A 26,299-nucleotide genomic window follows, 5' to 3' on the forward strand; every position below is an offset into this window, starting at 1 on the left:
AATCTTGAACTTGTTTCCACCTACGCCCCCTTGCTCCACTGAACAAAAACTTGTTTGTAGTTCAATTAAAGCTGTTTCTAGATCCCTTACTTGTGTAGTTCACCAAAAAACGTTTTGTAGTTCACTTTAAATATTTTCTAGTTCCCTATTTTTCCAGAAATACGACCATGCACATTGTCTGCAATGTGCCATAACGCATTATTTCCCAGACAACATAAGCATGCAGTAATTATTTATATTTTCATAATCAATGAATATGGTTCACTTTTGTTTCAACATTTGGTCCCTTTATTGGCGTTACCACATTTCAAACAACAAAACAATCATGGCAATTCAGTAACCAGATCTAAATATCACATTGCTATTAAGACAAATAAAAATGTACAAATACAGGAGAAAAGTTTAAGTGAAACAAAAAAAAAGAAAAGAAAAAGAAATCCAGACAGAATGATGAAAATTCAAACAATCTCATGTTTCATTTACAAAGAAATAACTGCATTTGGACAAAATTTGCTATGACTGCAACCTTCAGGTTTTAATAAATACATATTGTCATAAATGTCATATAAAGACAAAATATTGTTTGGATTTAATCAACACTTAGATTTTCACCTTTGTCCAATTAAATACCAATATTACTTTTTCCATGGTATCACAAATTCTTTTTCATTAATTTGGTGATTGTTGCACTTACTTGAAAAAAAAAAAAGGAAAATTAATTCTTCAGTAAAATTGTCCATTTTCAACGGGAAGTTATGGGCAAATATTACAGGTTAATTTAATTGAATCCAGGCTGGTGATGCTTTTACCATAATTCAAAGGTTCAAATGGCTAAACCCAAACACTCTTTCACAGAACTGCTCAACGGAAAAATATGAAGACAGAACAATGTTTTCATGCAAAATTTAGTTGAGTTCTGCTCCCATTTCCAATAGAAAAGCGGCAAGCCTTCCTCTTTTTTTGTTTCATTTGGGGACGACTGACCCAGCAACCAACAACTCCCCAGATTTGGTAGATTTGCTGCTATCAGAAGAGGAGGCTTGGATCCAAACAACATCGGCCCTTCTCTCTGACTAATTGCCAGTGATGGTCAGATTTTTCCACATTCATTTTGGTGATGTAAGGCCTGACTGTGCAGCACAGCAAGGCGAAGCCTCCTTGCATTTGGATCGGTATTGGACGTAAATGTAAATAAACAGATTCTGAAGGGAGCTGTGTATATCAGGGGTGTGTCCCAGTTGGTTGTCAGCATGTGTTTATCCGCACAGAAACCTGACTGGCTATTGCTTACACATTTTAGGGTATTTTTGCAAATGTTAAATAACGCAAATATGGCACAACTCAAAAATAAGAAATTTACATTGTGCACAGCTACTGAGGTAAATAAGTTTTTTTTTCTGCAAAATAAAGTGCAAAAAGACAGAATAGAGTCCCCAGAAATCGCTTTAAAGGTTGAGATATTGTGCACATATTGTGTAGATGTTGAACACTGAAGCCTTGCAAGAGTGTAGATTTTGTACACTGAAAACAAAGGGGTAGATCTTTGTGCACTGAAACTCTGTAAGTATGTAGATTTTGTACACTGAAACTTTAAGAGTGTAGATGTTGTGCAGTGAATTTCTTAGGGTGTGCATTTTTCACAGTGAAACTGAGTGTGCACGTTGTGAATGTGTAAATGTGTAGATGTTGTGTACTGAAACATTGTAACAGTATAGATTTTCTACACAGAAACTAAGGGTATACATTTTGGACACAAACTCTGTAAGGGTGTGGACTTTGTGCACTGAAACTCTAAAGGGGTAGATGCTTGTGCACTGAAACTCTAAGTATGTAGATTTTGTACACTGAAACTGAGGGTGTAGATGTTGTGCAATGAAGCTCTAACTGTGTACATTTTTCACAGTGAAACTGAAAGTGTGCACTTTGTGCACTGAAACCTTGCAACAGTGTTGATTTCCTACACTGAAACTATGGGTGTAAGATTTGTGCACATGGAAGTCTAAGGGTATAGAGTTTGAACACAAACGGGTGTGGACGTTGTGCACTGAAACTAAAGGGGTAGATTTTGTGCACTTAAAAATCTTTGTGCACTGAAAACTAAAGGTGCAGAGGTTGTGCACTAAATCTAAGAATTTAGATTTTGTGCACTTTAAAATCTAAGGGTGTACATATTGGACAAGCGTGTAGATTTTTTTGCAATGCAACTCTGTATGGGTGTAGATTTTTCACTAAGGATGTAAATGTTGCACACTGAAACTAAGGATGTAAATGTTGCACACTGAAACGCGAATGGTGTAGATTCTGCGCAGTGAAACTCACATGGTGTAAATTTTGTGTACAAACACTGTAAGCATGTAGAATTTGAACACTGAAACCTTGTAAGGGTGTAGATTTTGGGGGCATTGGTTTCACAGCATCTAGTAGTGCAGTCAGAATCTGTTATGAAAGTCTGGACTGGCCTCTGTAAAGCCCAAAGAACACCACCGCTAGACATCTCAAGCTCTGATTGTCTGTAGGACACAGGACGCAACTCAACTATGAGAAATAAACAACACGCAAAACTGACCAAGATCAAATCACCTTCTGAACTGTCCCCGAAAGCTTGCATCCTGTTTGTGTGTGTGTGTGTGTGTGTGTGGTTGTGTGTGTGTTTGTTTATATTTTGCGCAGAATTAGGAACCATGAAAAACAGTTAAAAAAGATACTTTTCGCTTTGCTCTGCCGTTATAAGGAAAGCCGTATTCTGTGGTTTGCTGTCACACTGCCGTTGACCCCCGGCTGTACATTTTGAGCTTTTGTCGCATTTCTGTTTCATTATCAGTTTTGCCTATTTGTGTGTTTTTTTTATATACTGAGGAGAACATTCAAGGCGTATATCTAAAAAGGAAATTACTGTACAAGATACACGTTACAGCCCGGGAGTGGACGTATGGACGCGGGACACTGAAGAAAGAGAAGGAAAGCGGCGTATTAACATGTCTTTTTTTCTTTTTTTTACAGTTATTGGGGCCCCGGGGGCCCCCGGGTTTCAGGGGGAGCAAACCGGCAGCCCCGGTGTGGAGGGCTGTCCCCGCTGCACAGTTTTCTTTGTTGTTTTTTGCCTGTGTCACTCCCACGGGCTCCCTGCTTAACGCAGTCTGTCTGATGCGTGCGCTGGAGCGACATCGCGGCACGACGCTCCTCTTCCTCACGAGGGGGTGGGGTGGGGGGGGGGGGGTCTTCTCAGAAGGAGCTCAGGCTCTCCAGAGCGACTTCATAGCAGAACTTGTACTGTTCCTGGAAAACAAGAGCGGAGACCAAGGATCAGCCACCACGCAGAAAGACGGCTCCGGCTCTCAGAGTTCGCACGGCCCCAGGCGGGTTAAGAGGTACTCTCTCAGTGTAAAATGTACTCCAGTCAGATTCGATTTTACACTGAGTGCTTCCTGGCGTATTTCAACTTGAAAACGGCATCCTTACAGGGCTCCTGGGGACAATAACATCGCTTCAGTGGCCAATCAGTTTGAAATGAGTGTTCTTCCTGGAAAAAAGGCAGAAATTGTCTGTGTTCCTGCCATGGACTAAATGCAATGAGGAAGTGCGAGATTATCTCGGTTTTATTCCAATACTCTGTTACTCATTAAGAGCCTGCCTACTTGCTCACAGAACACGGCTAAAATTACAAACAGAGAGCTTCCAAATGAATATATTCCAAGCTGTCAAATTAAGTTACCATGCTACAGAAAGAAACTGCAAAGTACCTCAAAACACCAAGAAAACCACTTTCATGTATATAATATTGTCCTAGTGCTGTAATTGCCATATTTAGAGAGTCTGCTTAGTTTCGCTACTTCAAATTGAGCAACAGAACATAATGTGCATTTGTACTGTCGATCAGTGGTCGGAAATGAGAGACTCAGTCGGCAAAGCTCATTCATCCATAATGCTAGCTGATAGATACTGCACATTAAGCAGAATCTGAGAAAAACAGTAGTTAGGCTTCAGTTACAGGACTTAACTCCTTTCTCAGAACATTACCTTTCTACAAGCAAACATGGCTTGAGTTCAGCTGCATATATTGTTATATTGTATAATATTTCTAAATACAGGATAATACGACAACGTAAATATGCTCTGCAGCAACAAAGATCTGTAGTTTTAGTGCAGTGATCTCTTTTTTCACCACCACGGCAAAATAATAAAATAAGCGCCCAAAAAATAAAATAGAAAGGCATCTCTCTTTTATAGATTTCTATGATCATGCATTCCCTATACATGAAGAGCTAGAGGCAACACAATATCTATACAAGCCCAATATCTGTACCAGAGAATTTCCCCAAAATTTACTGGAGGATAATTTATTGCTATCAAATAGTATCACATGTGAGGACTGAATGGGTTCATGTTGAAACCCCTTTAAACATAGTTTGAGTTCTGAATTAAGCCGAGCACAGTGTCTTTGTTAAAGTTAACACAGAGTCTCGAGTAAGACGCCAAGCGGCTGCATTGTGTTGAGGAAATGAGGAAGACTTCACAGCCGATGGGCGAAGGTTTAAAGACTGTAGGACCCTGGCTGGTAATGGACTGCAGTGACAGGGCTGGAGAGACAATTACAAGCAGACTGAAGCTTACAACAAGAGCAGCGCAGAAGCTATTATTCCACCTTTCACTCAGCGCTGCACCACAGACACACGCTTCCCTTAACATCCTGCAACATGAAATTGGCTCTGTGCCTCAGATGTACCATTTAAAGTGGATTTAGGGAATCTGTACTGTGTGTGTGTGTGTGTGTGTGCGCAGTATGTTTATGTGTACATCTATGTGTGTGTGCATGCCTGTGTTTATGTGTGTGTGTGCATGTATGTATGTATGTATGCATGTGTGTGTGTGTGTGTATGTGTGTGTGTGTGTGTGCATTTGCAAACTCGGTCCCCCATACTGAGACTCTTTCCATGACCAACTCCATCTGCATGGAAGCAGCAGTGGCTAAAAAACATCTTCGCTGGATAGGGCATACTATCCGCATGCCTGGCCACCGCCTACCCCACCAAGGCCTCTATGGGCAACCCAACGCCGCAGAACGGGCTGCTGGCGGACAAAAGAGGCGCTATAAAGACTAAACCAAAAACCTCCTGAAGCGCTGCAACATAAACCCCATCCATCTAGAACCTCTGGCACTCGACAGATTGGCCTGGCAGGTCACCTGTGCCAGGGTGACCGAATAATTACATTACACCATGCAACAGAGGAGGACCGAAAGACGTGCCCAACGCCACCAGAGGGCTGCCGGCATCACTCAAACATCTGGGCTCCCTTGCCCCACCTGTGGACGAGTGTGTGGCCCATGCATTGGCCTCCACAGCCACATGAAGTGGCACCAGCGTCAACGGCGCTGAACCCCCCCCCCCCCTGCCCCCCCCAGTCCCCGGTTCCCCAGAGCAAGCGTCATCGTCGGACACGATGGACAGCTAAGAAGTGTGTGTGTTTCCAAACTCGGTCAGAATCACGATTAATATAGAATCATGAGAATAATATGAATTATTATTTCGGATCTACACAATCTAACCATCTACATGGTCACCAAAAAAAAAAAAGTAATTAATAAATAATCCAATAAAAATTATAAAAAGACATCCCATGATTGTTGAAGTTACTGATCAACCGATTATCAGTTGTCCAATATTTATTAACTGATATACAGCATTTTCCCACATATTGGGCATTGGCTGCTTAATATCAGCACTGATATCAGTATAAAAGTACATTTTTGTAATCCAAAATGCCTCTCCTCATATTCAAGCTAAAGCTGTTTGCTAGGTCAGGCACCATTTTCAACTCCCTAGAGGACACCTTAGTGACATCATCACCCTGAGCCAAGAATCTCAGAGTGGTGATGGACAACAGGTTGTCCCTCTCCAAGAACATCGCAGCGGTAAGCCGGGCGTGCAGATTTTTCCTGTATAACATCCGGAGAATCCGCCCCTTTCTCACCACCTACTCAACCCAGCTCCTGGTCCAAGCAATGGTACTATCCCAGCTGGACTACTGCAACTCTCTTCTGGCTGGACTAATGGCATCTGCCATCAGACCCCTGCAAGTCATTCAGAATGCTGCAGCTCGTCTGGTCTTCAACCTCCCCAGACACTCCCACGTCACTCCCCTGCTCACTACCCTCCACTGGCTGCCTGTTATGGCTCGCATCAAATTTAAAACATTGGTCCTAGCATACCAGGCAGTCAAGGGATCAGCCCCAGCATACCTCCACAAGATCTTCAAACCCTACATGCCAGCCAGACCCCTCCGTTCCGCTACCTCAGGACGCCTGGCACCTCCCCCTCTTCGCACCTGCGCTTCCCGATCCCGATCACGTCTCCTGTCTGTTCTGGCCCCACGATGGTGGAATGACCTCCCTGTGGAGGTCAGAACAGCTGAGACCCTGACCCACTTCAAGCGACAATTGAAGACTCACCTCTTCAGGCTGCATCTCTCCCCATCCCGCCCTACCTCCCTGTAATCTCTAAATTGACTGTAAGCTTAGGGTTGTAACTAGGTAGCTGTTTCGTAGTTGACTTAGTTAATGCACTCGTCTTAACTACTGCCTATATTTTTGCATAGACTGCGTTGTTGCTGTTCTTGTTTGCGTTAGTGTTAATCAGTTTAACCTACAGGGTCCAAGTTGAACTATGCGGTTGTTCCCTGCACTTGGAACGGTACTTCTCTCTAGGGTTTTCGACACACTTGTTCCTGGTTATGGTTATACACTTTGTTGTACGTCGCTCTGGATAAGAGCATCTACCAAATGCATGTAATGTAATGTAATGTAACTCAATCCGAAAGTGTCCACACAGAACATTGCCAGCATATCTGACCACCCGATGATGTCTTTACATACAATAGTATTTTGTTCAGCGGAGTTTTGGTTATCTGAACAGCGATCAGTTTCAACTTATAGGATGAAACAAACAAGGCTGTAACCTTTCAAATGAGCTCTCATTGGTGTCTATGGGTACAGCCATTCCTCTGTTATGTGTAATTTTGAGTGAAGAAAACTTGGTGTAGATAACGTGGTTAAAACATTATACTAAATATGCAATTTGTAGAAGTTTTTGGATGTCTCAAAACTCTTGTAGATTTCTACTGCTTTTAGTTGTCTGCACAATTTTTTTTTTTTTCCCAGTGGTGGGGAAATGTGTTTGGGATGAACTGTGTTTAATAATTTTGCCACTAGCTCACACTAACTAACTTGCATTTTAATGTATATTATCTGTACACAATGAATAATTCCTCACAAGTTTTGATAATCTTAATGGTGCTCTAATGCCCTTCAAATAATAGCATACGCCATGTATCTGATGTGTGTTACCACAAAATTAGAAGGCTTTATTTAACAGCATTGAAAACCAGGTGGAAATGTCCTTTTTAAGTGCTTGGGGTTAAAGGGGTAAACCACTCTCTTGTTTCACTTACACGGACTGAAAGTGGCCTAACAGTGAGTCACTTAACCTCATGAAGAACTAATCAGGAATTAAATTATACATCTGCGTCTACCAAGATAAATAGCAATCCGTATAGAGCCACACTACCGGCAGAAAGCACTCTCCTCATTCTATGCATAGCACAGAGGAAAGGTTAAAACACTATTTTGGGGTCAGATGATTAAGATAACATTAGATTAATTCCGTTCCAGCAGCCCTGGGTAAGTCTACACGCGGTCTTCGCCGATCAGATACTTCAACAGTTTGGTGTATCTGAGGGGATTGTTACACTCGGATGCACAGGCAAAATGTAAGTATAAGGAAGTGCACATGTGATGCTATTTCAGCCAACAGAACATGTTTTTAGCAACTGTGTGGTTGCCAGCTTTGTTCTTTGTTCTCACACAAATTAGACCAACTTTATTCCAAAGCAATGCTGCCCAGTGTTTCCTAAATTATTTAATGTAATTTGGCCCTGGGTTTTGTCATCATACCATCTGAAGAGAATGCGATCATTCATTAAAATGTGAAATGGCAATCATTTATAGTGAAAATAATCTGCGATTCAGCTGTAATACAACTATGTCCAGTATTACTTTTTTGTGGCATAACTGGCCACTGTTTTGCCTTACAGAATAATTTATGGAGTATTACAATGGAGTATTAAGAAGAAGAAGAAGAAGAAAGAAAACGCAACAGGGAACTGGGATATTTTTCACAGCCAAGCTCTCAACCCTGCTTCTTGCAAAATGGCCGCCCCACCTGACACACCTGCTTTAAAGGCATGTCGGTTGCTATCACCGGCAGGTGTGCAACTGGCTTTAATAAGTCACAGACTGAGACCATTCTAAGGTAGAGACTGAAATAGTATTAATCACGGCATCTTCCTGCATTACATTAATACATTTCAATCAAACATATTTATAGTGAAGCGGCCTTCATCATCAAATGTCTGTACTGCTGGCTGGGTACAGCATGACCTATAAATATCAATAGAACAGTTTGTCTTGTTCTCGGCGCTCTTGGGGCCTGCCGGAGAGCAGGTGCGTCACAGCAGCCTTTGATTTGACTGCTAAGCAGGCCTGCGAGTGGCTGTTGACTGAAAATCTTTTTTTCGTAAACATCTTTCTCCTTCCTACTTCAGGGCCGGGAAGCACTCATATATTTAGAGTGACAGGCATAAAGGCTGGCGGCTAAAGACCGCCACAGACGCACAGCCCATTAAAGCTGGAGGCACAGTCCAATGAGCTCGTGTCTTTGTTGACAAGCCCCAACAGCTGCTGTTTCCACTTAGAGAAGAGAAAAGAAAGTGGCTCGATCGCGTAACGTGGCAGCAAGATTTATTGAAGAGGCAACGTCAAGGCATCGGCGTACAGCGACTTTGTCTCTTTGGCCGCGTGTACCTTGTCTCTTCTGTAAATTGACTTTCAGTCCCAAGACTTTATTCTATGTTTAAGAAACCCAGTTTATGGAGAAGGTGAGAAGCTAATGAGCTGACTGAACCAGAATTAAGTCTCTGATACCTCACTGACGTCTTATGTACCTCACAAGAAACCTGGCATTTGTTTATTTATTTAAACCAAAATTATAACCCATTTATAAAAATATTCAGTCATCAGTGTTTATACTTTGTCAAATTGTGCTAGCGTTAGCTAGAGTAGAGATACCCAATACACCAGCCAATGTTCTCACAAGTCAGCACTGTGCATATCTGAGTGCCTAAATCACACACCAGCTGTGAAGCTGTCAGGCAACCCGAGTATAATATCTCTGCTCCAGGGTTTCAGGCACCAAATCAAATGCAGCCTTCAATTAGCTTTTCTTTTCAGCCAAATTTTTGTCTGCAATTGTATAGACTTTAACTGTAACAGTGGAAGGAATGTCATGGAGTTTCGCGTTAAGAACAAAAGCAAAGACATAAAGTTTAAGTGTTTAAGTACGAAAGCAGTTTTACACTGTCGGAACTGAGATAATCCAGGCAGCTCAATACACAACACTGACAGACCAATAGGTTAAATCTACATGAGTGTAAACATCCAATGAGCCACATTTCTAAGATGGCTCACTATTGCCTGTTTAAGTAATTAGCATTTATTTTGCATTTTCTTAATTGTGTTACGGATCATGTTAGGAGCATTCAAACACCGACACTCATAAAAATAATACAGTAGTTTTACAGCACCATAGAATCAAACATTTGATTATATAAAATAAATAAGTCAAGTTTTCTTTTTTGGATTTTTAAGCAGAAAAGGCCTCATCAGTGTGTAATGTGTTGGAAAGCATTGTAATGACAGAGATTAAAAGAAATTGTATATTTACACACTCGTCTAAAATATACAAACAGAGCACCCCTATTGAACATCCAGCCAAATTATGTAAACATAAACTAAACTACCCTATCTAACATTGAACTAAGCTCTACAATAAAGAACCAAACTACCCTATTGGACATTCAAGTAAGAACAAAACTGCCCTGTCAAGCATTAAACTAAGATATAAAAAAAGAATGACCCTATCTAACATTAAACTAAGTTACACAAACAAGAACCATACACACACAAGGACTAAACTATCCAATCCAGCACTAAACTAAATGCGCAAGTGCCATTGTTTGGGCCAACGGGATTTTGTCCATTTTTTGCTTGCTCAAGCTTGCATGAAAGACAATCTATTCCTGCCCTAGAGTGTACCTGTCTGTCTTTTCACGGAGGCCACGCCCTTCGGTAAACTGAAAAAAAGAGCCAGGGTAGAGCAGCGATCGAGGCCATTCTCAGGCTAGTCACGGCCGTGCCAAAATAAAGTTTACAAATGAATCCCGTCCCGCTTTGAAAGCTGTCGTATTTTGTTTCACACCGATGGTCCTGTCAGATGAACTCCGGCCCGCTTTTTGATTTATAACACAAAATTCTCCCGGAATTTTCATGAGTAGATAAAGACGGAATACGGAAGCGTGTGAAGGTTGCTATGGTTACCGTGATGGATGCGCTGCTCTGGTTTATTGGATGTTCCCTGCCTGGTTTATTCCAGCAATGGAATTCAGTTCCGCCCCTGGAGACCACAGCTGACCTTTGCTGCTCATCATTTTGACTTCTGACACATACGGACTTGTCACTCTCTCTCTGCTTTGATTAGCTTATTCATAACAATTACCGTGCAAGCTCATCAAAACATACCACGCGGAGACAGCATTGTGAGTTTTAAGCAAAACAATAGACAAATGCATCACTGTTGTTGGTTCTTTTCCTGGTCTCAGAGCGATTGCTGTCATACTGGTTGGATCTGGAAGGTGTCTCAGTCGCGACTGAGTACAGTTTCTGGTTTTGGCATGGTTCCCAAACTCTCCAAGGGTGACCAATCAGAGAGATACAGGTGGGCTGTTGTGTGTGATACAGGTAGAATGTTGTGTGAGATACAGGTAGGCTGTTGTGTGTGTAATACAGGTAGGCTGTTGTGTGTGATACAGGGAGGCTGTTGTGTTTGATACAGGTGGGCTGTTGTATGAGATACAAGTAGGCTGTTGTGTGTGAGATTCAGGTAGGCTGTTGTGTGTGAGCTACAGGTAGGCTGTTGTGTGTGAGATACAGGTAGCCTGTTGTGTGTGATACAGGTAGACTCATGTGTGTGATACAGGTAGGCTGTTGTGTGTGAGATACAGGTAGGCTGTTGTGTGTGAGATACAGGTAGGCTGTTCTGTGTGAGCTACAGGTAGACTGTTGTGTGTGAGCTACAGGTAGACTGTTGTGTGTGAGATACAGGTAGACTGTTGTGTGTGTGATACAGGTAGGCTGTTGTGTGTGAGATACAGGTAGACTGTTGTGTGTGAGATACAGGTAGACTGTTGTGTGTGAGATACAGGTAGACTGTTGTGTGTGAGATACAGGTAGACTGTTGTGTGTGAGATACAGGTAGACTGTTGTGTGTGTGATACAGGTAGGCTGTTGTGTGTGAGATACAGGTAGACTGTTGTGTGTGAGATACAGGTAGACTGTTGTGTGCGAGATACAGGTAGACTGTTGTGTGTGAGATACAGGTAGGGCTGTTGTGTGTGAGATACAGGTAGACTGTTGTGTGGATACAGGTAGCTGTTGTGTGTGAGATACAGGTAGACTGTTGTGTGCGAGATACAGGTAGTGTTGTGATACAGGTAGTATACAGGTAGACTGTTGTCCATGTCTCACAGGTAGACTGTGTCTGTCTCACGTTGACTGTGAAAGACGTCCACGATGTTCTGCTGCTGGATCATCTCACTGATGCTGCAGATGGCACAGAAAGTCCCACTGCGGCCCCCACCGGTCCTATGGGGGGGGGGGGGGGCAATAGAAGGGACAGAGAGCAGGAGAGAGAGACAGGAGTCAGAGTCGCATGAGGTCAGCTACAGCAACACAACCACTGAAATGCACTTCAAACAGTGCATGCTTTTTCTTTAACTCGCCGTGTTGAATTCGTCTGGTAGGAGTTTGTTGTCAGAAGGGATTCATTTGTGCCTCTCAGACAATTAAACTGTGTTTATTTAATGTACCTTTTCCAAATCCCATGCCACAGCCCAAAGAATGCAATTAAGTCCGCGGGCGCCTTTCGGGGTTTAATTATGCAATTAAGGAATTTGGAAGCGAATCTAAAGTAAAAACCAGCCCCCAAGACAGGGACCAGGAATCGATTTGAGTCAGTGTGTTTCTGCAGTCAGCTCAACAAGAGGCCTTAACGAACCAGGACTCCAGGTAAAGAGGAAGCATTATTAGAAGAGGAAAACGGAGAGAAAATGCAGTGTTTCTGTAAGGGCCTGCTACACCTGTCCCACTGCCACACCTGTCCCTCTGCCACACCTGTCCCACTGCCACACCTGTCCCTCTGCCACACCTTAATCCCAGCCAACCAGAACAGGCACTCTGTTATTCATCCTTAATCCCAGCCAACCAGAACAGGCACTCTGTTATTCATCCTTAATCCCAGCCAACCAGAACAGGCACTCTGTTATTCATCCTTAATCCCAGCCAACCAGAACAGGCACTCTGTTAGTCATCCTTAATCCCAGCCAACCAGAACAGGCACTCTGTTAGTCATCCTTAATCCCAGCCAACCAGAACAGGCACTCTGTTAGTCATCCTTAATCCCAGCCAACCAGAACAGGCACTCTGTTATTCATCCTTAATCCCAGCCAACCAGAACGGGCACTCTGTTAGTCATCCTTAATCCCAGCCAACCAGAACGGGCCGCGCAAGAGCCAGGTGTTCACATTTAGCGGTCTAGATTGTCAAATCGCACAGCATCCCTCAGATGCTCATTAATAGCTGGATTCTGTTCTCTCTCTCTCTCCCTCCCTCCCTCCCTCCCTACCCCCGGTTAACGCTCCGAGCGCTGAATTATGGGACTGCGTTGACGCGGTGCTGGGGCCGATGCAGAATGTGAGCGCGGCCGCGGAGATGGAATCGATGCCGGGGTGATTGGATCAGCCCCACTGGAGCACGCGGAAAGGAAAACTCCGTCTTGTATGTTTTATTTTGAGAAGGGGTTGGTTGGTTGTTGTGGAGACTAATGAGTGGTGTTTTATAGCCAGGCTGTTTCTGAAAGCAGATTATATTATGGATTTTAACATCTCCAAGTCTGCTCTCGCTGCCCCAAGTACAGGAAGACTACCTTAGAGTAAAGAAGTGCTCTCTCTCTCACACACACACACACACACACACACACAAACAAATGTACACACATACTCACATATGTATGCATACCCATGCAGGCACATACAGCATGCACACAAACACACACACACACACGCTCGCACACGCACGCACACACGCACAGATACTCAGGTGCAGAAGGAGCTTGGAAATTGTAGTATTGATTTTCATTTTAGCGCCAGTAGTAAAAACAGGTGGCATTGATCAGTCTCACCTCAACTGCGAGATTAGTCCGATCACTCTCTAATTAACATTATTAATCACAGAGCGGTGTTCAATAATGTCTAGACAAACAAGCATTCTCACATGTTCATCCACTGGAGCATTGACTAAAGGACACACTTCATCACTTATGCATGAGTTGTCCCGCCCCCAAAAAAATAAAAAAGTTAAAAAAACGAATGAATACCAAAGAGACGCACAGAGAGCAGTCAGCTGACCTTCACGCTGCAGCGCTCAGTCCGTTTCATTACATTACATTAAATTACGCTTCATTTGTTTTTCAGGCTATCTCAGCCAGAGCCAACACGAGTGCAGCTACCTGAGCTATACGTCCCACAGTCTATATGTGCAAAAATCCATAAAGCACTACTGCCGGTAACCATGCCAACTTAGAACCATGACACGATGGTAAATAATGTACATACGATAACATATCAATCCCCAAATTAATCAAAATAGTGGTAGTGGATGGGTGTGGGAAGGGAGCCAAAGTCTGAAGAGGTGGGTCTTTAGACTGCATCAGAAGATGCATCAGAAGAACACGGCAGGCTTAATTCACCTGGATAACAGTCAGTACTATGAAGGGACTGCGTGTGAACTAAAACATAAAAGATTATTTACAATGCAAACACGTTCAACAGACTGTTGTACAAAATGTCACTAATTGAAGATGCAATTACCGTTTCATTACGCTCATTATTAAGTTTAAAATATGGAACATTTTTGTTACATATCACTCACTGGGAATTTAATGCACAAGTACATGTTTTTTCAGATTAATTGTATGTTCAAACAAAGCTTTTCCCTTGCTTTTCATGGCCATATTTGTTGTGGCTTTTAGATGCTTTGCTCAGTAGGCAATTACCATTGTTCAGGTAACCCAACCAATAAAAAACTAAATGTTATCAAGGGGAGTCTTCATGCCCTGTGATTGGTTGATTTTGCAGCCAGCGCATTCCAAGGGAGAGCTGAGTGTGAATAACCTTGTTTTGGCAGCACGGTGTCATTGCTAATCTGTATTAATGACCTCTATCCGTCTGCTACGGTGATGAGTAGTTATTAATGAATGAAAATAATGAGTGTCAGAAGCGACTATACTCTTTCTAATGAAGACAAACACTGTGTTGTTGTCCCGGTTGGTTTAGTGCCAAGATTTTATTTGTTCACAGGCCACTTGTGTGCGAAAAGCAGTTTTTTCTCCTCTGTTTAAAAAAAAATATATGACAAGCCCTGTATGTATCTACAGAAACATTCCCTTCAGACTGTCCCTGCATTTGAAGTTTTTACCTGTGTGTGGTTGTTCCAGATATTTCCAGATTAAACAGGGAATGCTGATTTTGCAGACCCAAGAGGCAGAGGACTTGGGTGTGTCATAAACACGCAAGCGTACGAACACACGCACACGCACACACACACACACGTGGGAAAATCACATCCCTGATTCTCAGTAAACTCCCCCTAATGTAAAGATTCATTCTCCTGAGCGTATTCCTGTTTGTGCTTTCCTATGCTGTGAAATTAGTTTATAAATTCCTGACTTTACTTGCCCTTTATCTGTCTTTCCTGTGAAGTACTTTGCTCTGCATTTATGTATGAAAGGTGCTATATAAATACAGGTATAGTGAAATGCAGGTAAGAGTTAGTGATCGGTGTCTGTGCAGGACTGCTGAAAGGCGCTATATAAATACAGGTATAGTGAAATACAGGTATGATTTTTAGAGACCGGTGTCTGTGCAGGACTGCTGAAAGGCGCTATATAAATACAGGTATAATAAAATACAGGTATGGTTTTTAGAGACCGGTGTCTGTGCAGGACTGCTGAAAGGCGCTATATAAATACAGGTATAGTAAAATACAGGTATGATTTTTAGTGAGTGGTGTCTGTGCAGGACTGCTGAAAGGCGCTATATAAATACGGGTATAATAAAATACAGGTATGATTTTTAGTGAGTGGTGTCTGTGCAGGACTGCTGAAAGGCGCTATATAAATACAGGTATAGTAAAATACAGGTATGATTTTTAGTGAGTGGTGTCTGTGCAGGACTGCTGAAAGGCGCTATATAAATACAGGTATAGTAAAATACAGGTATGATTTTTAGTGAGTGGTGTCTGTGCAGGACAGTTGAAAGGCGCTATATAAAGGGCACTCCCGGTGACTCACAGGCAGTGCACCACGGTGCGGCCGTCCCCTCCGTCGTACTGCTCCTGCCACTTGGCCAATCGGCGAACCAGTTGCAGGATGGAGCGCTTGGACAGGGGCGTGTCCCGGTACGCCGGCCAGCCAATGAACTGGAAGTGCTGCACCAGGCGGTAGCCGTCCTGAGGCTGCGGAAAGACCATCACATCAGCGTGACCTTTAACCCCATGACCTTCACCCACACACACAAACACACACAAACACACACACACGATCAGAAACATGCTATGAACATGACTTCATAGTAACGTTAACCCCCCTACACACACAAGCAGGCATACACACACACATACATACACACACACACACAAGTAGGTATATACACACACATACAGACACACGTTCAAAAACATTCCGACATCATGGTAACCTGAACCCCCCCCACACACACACACAAGCAGGAATACACACACACACACACACGCATACACACACGATCAGAAACATTCCATCATGATAACCTAAGCCCGCACACACATGCACACACACACACACACACACACACACACACACAGCACATACACACACACTCAACACATACCCACGCACACGCACACACAAACACACTGGCTCAGGGATGAATGAGTTCTGTGGGATTTCTGTGTTCCAGAGCTCACGGACGGGGAGATGATACATAAACGACGGTGCACAACAGAAGGAAAGTCTGCCCACTCCGAAGCTCACTCATGGAGATTCTCTGTGATTTTTGGGCAAGCCTCAGGCCTGAGGAGCCCCACTACGTGCTTCATTTTTAGGTCTCAGATTTTACGTGTGCACTGACGTAGCGATACCGCTCGAATAAACATTGTGTCAGGAAACAAAAACAGAGCCCTTCAGCTCAGGACCCAAGCTAGTATGTGAGTTGTTTCACTGCAAAGGGAGTTATGGTGAAAATTTTCACTGTTCATCATAGTATTTTGGAGTGAGGGCAGTGTGTGTATGTATGCATGTGTGTGTGTGTGTGTGTGTGTGTGTGTGTGTATACGTGTGTGTGTATGCATGTGTATGCTTGTATGCGTGCGTGTGTACATATGAGTGTGTGCATGTGTGTGTGCCTGAGTGTATGTATGCGTGTGTGTGTGTGTGTGTGTGGCTGACTCCGCCCTGTCAGGGCGGGGCCTGAACTGTGGCTGGCTCCGCCCTGTCTGGGCGGGGCCTGCGCTGTGGGCCGGGCGGGGCAGGAGATGGAGCCGTCAGCCAGCCTCCCGCCAGCCGGATGCTCCGCGCCTCCCTCCACGCTGATGGAGCCATTTCACGGTAAATTTGTGATGCTGCCGCGCCTTCACGGCTCCCTGGAGCTCTGCTCCGACAGCGCGGCCCGTAAATCCTGCCTGTCAGCATCGTTTAGCGAAGGCCACGCGCGGGCGGCGTGTGCAGAGCATCAGCCCACGCTAGCTCTGCCTGCTTCTACTGTGCTCTGTTCCAATTCAGTTAGCCCACGCTAGCTCTGCCTGCTTCTACTGTGCTCTGTTTCCATTCAGTTAGCCTACGCTAGCTCTGCCTGCTTCTGCTGTGCTCTGTTTCCATTCAGTTAGCCCACGCTAGCTCTGCCTGCTTCTACTGTGCTCTGTTCCAATTCAGTTAGCCCACGCTAGCTCTGCCTGCTTCTGCTGTGCTCTGTTTCCATTCAGTTAGCCCACGCTAGCTCTGCCTGCTTCTACTGTGCTCTGTTCCAATTCAGTTAGCCCACGCTAGTTCTGCCTGCTTCTGCTGTGCTCTGTTTCCATTCAGTTAGCCCACGCTAGCTCTGCCTGCTTCTACTGTGCTCTGTTCCAATTCAGTTAGCCCACGCTAGCTCTGCCTGCTTCTGCTGTGCTCTGTTCCAATTCAGTTAGCCCACGCTAGTTCTGCCTGCTTCTGCTGTGCTCTGTTCCATTCAGTTAGCCCACGTATTCTGCCTGCTTCTACTGTGCTCTGTTCCAATTCAGTTAGCCCACGCTAGCTCTGCCTGCTTCTACTGTGCTCTGTTCCAATTCAGTTAGCCCACGCTAGCTCTGCCTGCTTCTGCTGTGCTCTGTTCCAATTCAGTTAGCCCACGCTAGTTCTGCCTGCTTCTGCTGTGCTCTGTTTCCATTCAGTTAGCCCACGCTAGCTCTGCCTGCTTCTACTGTGCTCTGTTCCAATTCAGTTAGCCCACGCTAGCTCTGCCTGCTTCTACTGTGCTCTGTTCCAATTCAGTTAGCCCACGCTAGCTCTGCCTGCTTCTCTGTGCTCTGTTTCCAATTCAGTTAGCCCACGCTAGTCTGCCTGCTTCTGCTGTGCTCTGTTTCCATTCAGTTAGCCCACGTTATCTCTGCCTGCTTCTACTGTGCTCTGTTCCAATTCAGTTAGCCCACGTTATCTCTGCCTGCTTCTACTGTGCTCTGTTCCAATTCAGTTAGCCCACGCTAGCTCTGCCTGCTTCTGCTGTGCTCTGTTCCAATTCAGTTAGCCCACGCTAGTTCTGCCTGCTTCTGCTGTGCTCTGTTTCCATTCAGTTAGCCCACGTTATCTCTGCCTGCTTCTACTGTGCTCTGTTCCAATTCAGTTAGCCCACGTTAGCTCTGCCTGCTTCTGCTGTGCTCTGTTTCCATTCAGTTAGCCCACGCTAGCTCTGCCTGCTTTCTGCTGTGCTCTGTTCCATTCAGTTAGCCCACGCTAGCTCTGCCTGCTTCTACTGTGCTCTGTTCCAATTCAGTTAGCCCACGCTAGCTCTGCCTGCTTCTGCTGTGCTCTGTTCCAATTCAGTTAGCCCATGCTAGTTCTGCCTGCTTCTGCTGTGCTCTGTTTCCATTCAGTTAGCCCACGCTAGCTCTGCCTGCTTCTACTGTGCTCTGTTCCAATTCAGTTAGCCCACGCTAGCTCTGCCTGCTTCTGCTGTGCTCTGTTCCAATTCAGTTAGCCCACGCTAGCTCTGCCTGCTTCTACTGTGCTCTGTTCCAATTCAGTTAGCCCACGCTAGCTCTGCCTGCTTCTGCTGTGCTCTGTTCCAATTCAGTTAGCCCACGCTAGCTCTGCCTGCTTCTGCTGTGCTCTGTTTCCATTCAGTTAGCCCACGCTAGCTCTGCCTGCTTCTACTGTGCTCTGTTCCAATTCAGTTAGCCCACGCTAGCTCTGCCTGCTTCTGCTGTGCTCTGTTTCCATTCAGTTAGCCCACGCTAGCTCTGCCTGCTTCTGCTGTGCTCTGTTTCCATTCAGTTAGCCCACGCTAGCTCTGCCTGCTTCTGCTGTGCTCTGTTTCCATTCAGTTAGCCCACGCTAGCTCTGCCTGCTTCTGCTGTGCTCTGTTTCCATTCAGTTAGCCCACGCTAGCTCTGCCTGCTTCTGCTGTGCTCTGTTTCCATTCAGTTAGCCCACGCTAGCTCTGCCTGCTTCTGCTGTGCTCTGTTTCCATTCAGTTAGCCCACGCTAGCTCTTGTTTGCTGCTGTCTTCTACCCTGGTGCTTCTGTGCTTTCCATTCAGTTAGCCCACGCTAGCTCTGCCTGCTTCTGCTGTGCTCTGTTTCCATTCAGTTAGCCCACGCTAGCTCTGCCTGCTTCTGCTGTGCTCTGTTTCCATTCAGTTAGCCCAAGCTATCTCTGCCTGCTTCTGCTGTGCTCTGTTTCCATTCAGTTAGCCCACGCTAGCTCTGTCTGCTTCTGCTGTGCTCTGTTTCCATTCAGTTAGTCCACGTTAGCTCTGCCTGCTTCTGCTGTGCTCTGTTTCCATTCAATTAGCCCACGCTAGCTCTGCCTGCTTCTGCTGTGCTCTGTTTCCATTCAGTTAGCCCATGCTAGCTCTGCCTGCTTTTGCTGTGCTCTGTTTCCATTCAATTAGCCCACGCTAGCTCTGCCTGCTTCTGCTGTGCTCTGTTCCCATTCAGTTAGCCCACGCTAGCTCTGCCTGCTTCTGCTGTGCTCGGTTTCCATTCAGTTAGCCCACGCTAGCTCTGTCTGCTTCTGCTGTGCTCTGTTTCCATTCAGTTAGCCCACGCTAGCTCTGCCTGCTCCTGCTGTGCTCTGTTTCCATTCAGTTAGCCCACGTTAGCTCTGCCTGCTTCTGCTGTGCTCTGTTTCCATTCAATTAGCCCACGCTAGCTCTGCCTGCTTCTGCAGTGCTCTGTTTCCATTCAGTTAGCCCATGCTAACTCTGTCTGCTTCTGATGTGCTCTGTTTCCATTCACTTAGCCCATGCTCACTCTTCCTGGTTTTGTGTCTGTTCAGAGCTAGCCCCTGCTAATTCTTCCTGGTTTAGTGTTCCTTCAGAGTTAGCCATGGCTAACTCTTCTTGGTTCTGTGTCTGTTCAGTTAAACCAAGGCTAAACCTTTCAGGTCTGTTTCCATTGAGTTAGATAATGCTATGATGTATCATAAACACTTTATGATGAATTTATTTATGAATAAAATAAATTAATCATTAAACAAAAAATGCATTATTATGCATAAAACATGTGGTAAACTAAGAGGAAATGGCTCAGCTGCCTGTGAACCATGAAACGCAGGAATTTCATTCTCACTTGAACACTTGCATTCAACAGGAAGTGAAATTAAGGATAAATGACTGGACCCAGCCCATGAGACATGGATTATGATTGGCTGGGGGAAAAGCGCACCCGTGCCATGTTGCAGATCCTGAAGATGCGGTTGATGATGTCCTCATCGATATCGGCAGAGATGAACTCCACCTGGATGGGGCCATAGCAGGTAGAGCTTTTCTCTGGCCAATACTGCATGCACAGCTGAGAGAGAGCGAGAGAGAGAGAGCGCGCGGGAGAGGGAGAGAGAGATGACAACACAATTAGACTGTAGTCCTGGGGGAGGAACCAACAGCACATAGTGCAGCAAAGTATGTGTTTGAATGTCATACCCTCAGAGGCAGTGAGTGACAAAACTAACTTTATCCCACAATTCTACAGTTACAAACACACACACATGCGCACACACACACAGAGGGGGTTACACGTCCTACACACACTCAGGTATTAGTTGTTTGACACAGAGGGCTACAAAAACACTCCCTCGCAAAATAATTAACTTCCAGCATACTCAAAGTACACAACATGACATTTTATATCAGATAGGTATTTACATTTACTTCAGTGTTACAGCAAAATAAACATACTTTATAAAAATAAACTGATCCCTGACACATACTCAATACACACACGCGTGGGCAAACCGCTCATGATCTGCGTACCGTGAAGTGAAACAGCAGCTCTACTTCATGGCACACGGGTACATTCTGAAGAATATATTACACAGGTATGAATAAATTCACAAGACGTGCACCGCTGTTTGCTCGCGACATACATTTCTTTTTTTTTTTGCGCAAAGCTGATGAAAGTTCAATGCCTTGGAGGGAGGGAAAAAAAATTAAACGGATAGAATTTTCTATTCACTGAAGGAAAGTAATAGACCAAATCAGCTCTGAAAACTGTGTAATGTAGCACTTTAGGGTAAAATCCATCAGTTACGTCCTCCAGAGTCCCGAGACTGGACTGAGTGCTCACAGCGTATTGGGGGCTGAGCCTCCAATCAGCACATATTAATACAGATCGGTATTGATGAGCTCTCGGGCTGGAGAAGTGCCAGGCTGTTGGCCCTAAACGAGACCTCTGGCAGGGCGAGGCGGCGATACGGCAGGGCCCGGTGATGAGACCCGGTGATGAGTGTAGGCCTGGCCCGGTGATGAGACCCGGTGATGAGTGTAGGCCTGGCCCGGTGATGAGTGTAGGCCTGGCCCGGTGATGAGTGCAGGCCTGGTCTGGTGATGAGACCCTACGCATGGGGGCTGGGAGCTGCCAAATGACAGGTTCGAGAATGCGGGCGGGTGGACGTCTGGAAATTTCTGAGGAAGCTCTGGTGTGCTGGACATGCACACTGAGAAAGGGCCGTGCTCTAACCCAACGCTGCCCAACCCTGCTCCTGTAATCCAGGACTGTCCAACCCTGCTCCTGGAGATCTACCGTCTGGTAGGTTTGATCAGGATTCTACTGATCAGCAGCTAAATGAGATCTCTAGCTACTGAATGGGTTGTTCCTCGTTAGGGTTGGAATGAAAACCAACAGGGTGTTCGATCTCCAGGAACAGGATGCTCTAGGCCTTTAGAATACCCTGTTTCAGGCCTGCTGAGCTGTGGAAGAGTATATATGTGTGTGCGTGTGCGTGTGTGTGTGCGTACCTGCGCGGCGTCCATCTCATTCAGCATCACTATGGAGGAGCAGTTGTAGTCGAACACCAGCCTCCAGAAGTCCGCTACCGTGTTGGGTAAGGGGTGCTGGGTCACTATGAAGGCTGCCGGTTGCTTGTGGCTCTGGAGAGCGAATAGAGGACACGCGCATCACACTAGCATCACGCTAATGTGCTAAAGGCTACCAGTCTGGGAATGAATCGCCCCAATCCTGCGGCTGCAGTACTGGCCATGCACCCTTACATGGCCTATCGTTCTGCTACAGACCTGGCAACCACTGTGCAGTGCATAGCCATTCAGTCAGGAGTCACATTTTCCAGGACAAAACCAGTATTTTCTAAACTACCACATCAGCTCTGTAAAGACAGGTTTAAGGGGAGAGCAATGAGACAGACATAAACTGTGAGACACAGGGAAGTGTTTGACTAATGAGAAGGCGTATGTCAAAGACATCACACTTACTGTACTTGTACCGCCCCCCCTGGCAATCTGACCAATGGCTGCGCTACAGGTTCCTGATGTGGCCTATCGCTGCTACAGTAAGTGCAGTTCCCAGATAGAAAGGTGGAAGTGTCTCTGGATCTCTCCAGGTTTGACTATCCGTGTGCTGAACCCGTTGGCCGTTAGAAATGGGCCTAGGAACTCGACATTTTTGAGTGTGAACACCTGACTTCACCCACTTTTCCCCCAGCTATAGGACAGGGGTGAAATCGTGCCACGGGATCGTCCTCAGGTCCGACAGTGTGATTTACAAACAGCGTACACTCCACCGCATATGCTAAGCCCTCGAAACACTTTGTCATTAACGGGGATAAAAAAAGGGACACTTTAATCTCACAGAACCATATTCTGCAGGGTGGGTAATGTTGCCCACCGTGTGCGGGGGTGGGGGGGGTGGGGGGGTGCATTCCGATTGGTCGGTGGATGATATCTCCACACTCGAAGAGCGCTCAGTGCAGAAAGGTGGTTTCCAGGACACGATAGGCGATATCATTAAAAAAAGGAAACTAAAACTCCCCCAACAAAGTTAAAGTGTGTAATTAAAAGTTAAACAACGGGGCGCGTCCGTAATGAGATCAGGCCAGAGTAATGGAGCTTTGAAGGCGGCAGATGCGGGGCGAGGGGTCTGATGGGTTTTTTTTTTAGACGCCGAGGCGACGGGAGATCCGGGGGCCGGAGCGTGGAGGCTCCCCCGCCGACAGAGCCCAGCTGCGGCTTCCTCTCCGACAGCTGCGGCGCGGGGGGGGGGCCAGGCGTTTTAAACGCTCCCCGAGCGCACGTCTAAAAACCGTGCCGTGGCTAACGGCTCTGCGCCGTGCACCGCAGCCCCGCCCCACCCCCCGCCCGTCCGGGGAGTGCCCCCCCCCCACCCTTCCCAAACTGCAGCCATTTTCTCAGGGCTGTTTCCACGCCACCGCAAGGCGTCGAATCCGGCTCGGAGTTCACTGCACCATTAAGGCCCAAATTAAATCCACATCTGTCCCTAAATCCGACTGACTATAAATGCAACCGTTACACATCTTCTTCACAAACACGGTTCAGTAAATTCATTTCGGTGACTGCTGAATTTGGCAAGCTGTGCTTCGAATGGTCACCGCGCAATCAGGGCCTGGATGAAGCCATCTTTCCATTACTCTAAAGAAGCAAATAAACGCAGTTACAAATAAGCTGTGCTAATAAACAATGCTTTGGCTAGTTAAGTTTGGTCATTGCTGTACTGGGCAAATGATGCTTGTGTAGAAAGGAGGAAAGGCTGTTCCTGAAGATCTACCATCCTGTAGGTTTTAAATTCAACCCTAATTCTAGATCTCCAGCTCTTGAATGAGGTGTGCTTTGTTAGGGTTGGAGAGAACCTACAGCAGGTCATCATCAAATCTGGTCCTCAAATCCAAATCCGGCCCTGGTTTTCTTTCCTCCCAGGCAATGAACTGAACTTCTAGCGCTACTGATCGGCCAGACAGTCCTCCCACCTGACAATCAGGTAAAGGGAGGGTGGAAAACCAGCAGTTCTCGGCCGATGAGGATCGTGATTTGATGATCCCAAATGACCTAATGGATGGTAGACCTCCAGGAACAGGTTGAGCCACCATTGTGTGTGATTGTTTGTGAGGTAAGGCCCCAGGCCTGGGAGTGGGAGGGGCTTACGTCCATGAGCGCGGCGTTGATGTAGTTGCTGGACTCCCCGTCGACGGAGATGAGGAACGGGAGGCAGCGGTCGACGGACAGGACGTCCATGCTGCGGTTCTTATCGTGGTTCCGGGGGAGCAGCCCCACACTGCAGTCCTCAGCCCGCACCCGCGGCGTCACGATGTTCAGCGTCTGCCAACACAAACCGCCGTTTCACAACAAACCGCCATTTTATTACAAACCGCCATTTCATTACAAACCGGCATTTTATTACAAACCGGCATCTTATTACAAACCACCATTTCATTACAAACCGCCGTTTCACAACAAACCGCCATTTCATTACAAACCGCCATTTCATTACAAACCATCGTTTCACAACAAACCGCCATTTTATTACAAACCGCCATTTCATTACAAACCGCCATTTTATTACAAACCGCCATTTCATTACAAACCACCATTTTATTACAAACCACAGTTTCATTACAAACCACCGTTTCACAACAAACCGCCATTTCATTACAAACCGCTGTTTCATTACAAACTGCCATTTTATTACAAACCGTCATTTCATTACAAACCACCATTTCATTAGCATTTACATTGCAATTATGTTTACAGATGTGTACATTTTTAAAATAGTATCCATTTATGCAGTTGCAAGTTTACTACAGCAATTCAGGTTAGGCATCTTACTTGAGGGCACAGTGGCAATGCCCCAGTCGGTAATTCAACCTGCAACCTGCAACCGCTAACTGAGTTAGCATCCCAGTAGTATAACATACACAGCTACACTGCTGCAACACTGACCATATCACCGGCTCGTTTAATCCCTGTCAACGATGCAGAAAATAAATCATGAAATATATAAATAAATAAAGAAAGGAAGGAATAAATCGGCTGACCTAAGAAGACACCGTGCTGTGGTCTGCTTTTGGCACAAGGTTTAAGCAAATTCCTTTTCTGTTCTTTGACTCTATCAAATTCTAATTTAAAGCACTCTTGGCTGCAGTATATATATTACCTGTCAGAGGAAGCGTAAGAGAAGGGAAGATTCATATATTATCAGCCAACACTTGACACTAGTTGACACGCAGAAAGCAAAATGAAACATAGACGATCAGAAAATAAGAAGCTAAGACTGCATAATGAGGAGAACAGGCCACTCAGCCCATCGAGAACATATAACCAACCACATCAACGCCAGCTACATCAATGTGAGTATGGACACAGGACCACACAAGAGTGCATAATGAGAGAACAGGCCATTCAGCCCATCTAGGCTTGTTTACCTACAGTATAGTCCACTTTCAAAGCTTTGACCACACTCTATATTAGGCCCTCATATATTAGGCATCCCTGCTTTTGCTGCCTCGTGATTGGACGTGTGAGGGGGCGAGTGACGTCACCGGGGGGGAGGCGCACCCTCGCTCACCTGAAACTCGTCCTTGACCTGGCTGGAGTTGGTCTGCGGGTCCAGGCGGCTGATGTTGTAGTATATGGCCCGGAACTCGCACACCGGTATCGCCGTGTTCCCGCACAGGCAGGCCTCCAGGATGGCGTCGTGCACGAAGACGTACTGCTCCTGCACGGGAGGGGGAGGGGGAGGGGGAGGGGGGCGTGGCCACGGGCGTGACATCACACACACAGTTACAGGGGATAGTGCCTCAGGTCTGGCAGGCTTGTATACAAGAGCAGCCCCAGCGTACAGTCAGCAGTCTGACAGTCTGAATGCTGGAACAAGCCACGCCCTTTGTCCTCTAAACCATCTTAGGAAAAACCTCAAGTTTCAATTTCAAATTTTTTTTAATGCATATATTAACACATGGTGTTAATATATACCAGACCTGGGTCAAATAAGTATTTGTTTTGGATTAAAATGCTTTTCTACGCTTTACTGATCTTGTCTGGTGTATTGGAACCTACGAAATACTCTCAAAAAGTGCAAACCCTGCATTCTGGTCATATTGGCAAGCTCAATTACACCAGGCAAGATCAACAGAGCACAGAAAAGTATTTTAATAGCTTGATTTATTTTCATAAGATTTATTTTGCTTTTTGCATTTGCTTCGACACTGTAATACAACTCCCATCAAGCATTTCACCAACATCTCAGACAAATCATAGACACAGGCTTTGCAATGCACTATGGGAACCTGAGGCAAGGATACAAGGGAACGACCGCGCTGCTTTACAAGACAACGCCTCGTTTCACAAAAGCGATTTTTTGAGGATTCTCACTCGCAAATCACAATATCTCATCAAAATGCGCTTCACGAAAATGCAAATCGCATGCAAATCGCAAATAAAAGTGCGACAGCTACAGGTCTCTTGCACACCCAGGTCTCTCACACACTTTTTTTTATCAATGGGGTCTCGATGACAAATCTTTCTACAGTTTCCAGGATCTACAGCAGCTGTAGTTGTGACATCATGCCTGAACCCTAAAAGTAAAATCCTCAGGAGTCTG

General features: G+C 45.5%; 1 protein-coding gene and 1 long non-coding RNA gene across 2 annotated transcripts in view; both read right to left on the reverse strand.

Annotated features, from left to right (window-relative positions):
* Nucleotides 1–265: 265 nt before the first annotated feature.
* LOC135237717 (uncharacterized) lies at nt 266–2,223 on the reverse strand. Its single transcript, XR_010324899.1, has 2 exons — nt 1,584–2,223; nt 266–1,550 (listed from the first exon to the last, which is right to left on the reverse strand). It is a non-coding gene; the product is annotated as an uncharacterized LOC135237717 (long non-coding RNA).
* A 10-nt stretch (nt 2,224–2,233) lies between these two features.
* ptprt (protein tyrosine phosphatase receptor type T) overlaps nt 2,234–26,299 on the reverse strand; it is a 301,390-nt gene continuing 277,324 nt past the window's right edge. The window contains exons 28-36 of the mRNA XM_064305091.1: nt 25,265–25,414; nt 23,845–24,018; nt 21,691–21,822; nt 20,123–20,248; nt 15,516–15,679; nt 11,644–11,752; nt 8,454–8,466; nt 6,561–6,574; nt 2,234–3,276 (exon numbers count right to left, since the gene is read on the reverse strand). Coding sequence (XP_064161161.1) covers nt 3,223–3,276; nt 6,561–6,574; nt 8,454–8,466; nt 11,644–11,752; nt 15,516–15,679; nt 20,123–20,248; nt 21,691–21,822; nt 23,845–24,018; nt 25,265–25,414 — 936 coding nt within the window. The 3' untranslated portion in view covers nt 2,234–3,222. The remainder of the gene's footprint in view (nt 3,277–6,560; nt 6,575–8,453; nt 8,467–11,643; nt 11,753–15,515; nt 15,680–20,122; nt 20,249–21,690; nt 21,823–23,844; nt 24,019–25,264; nt 25,415–26,299) is intronic.

The sequence above is a fragment of the Anguilla rostrata genome, chromosome 13 (assembly GCF_018555375.3).
Source record: "Anguilla rostrata isolate EN2019 chromosome 13, ASM1855537v3, whole genome shotgun sequence".
NCBI lineage: Eukaryota > Metazoa > Chordata > Actinopteri > Anguilliformes > Anguillidae > Anguilla > Anguilla rostrata.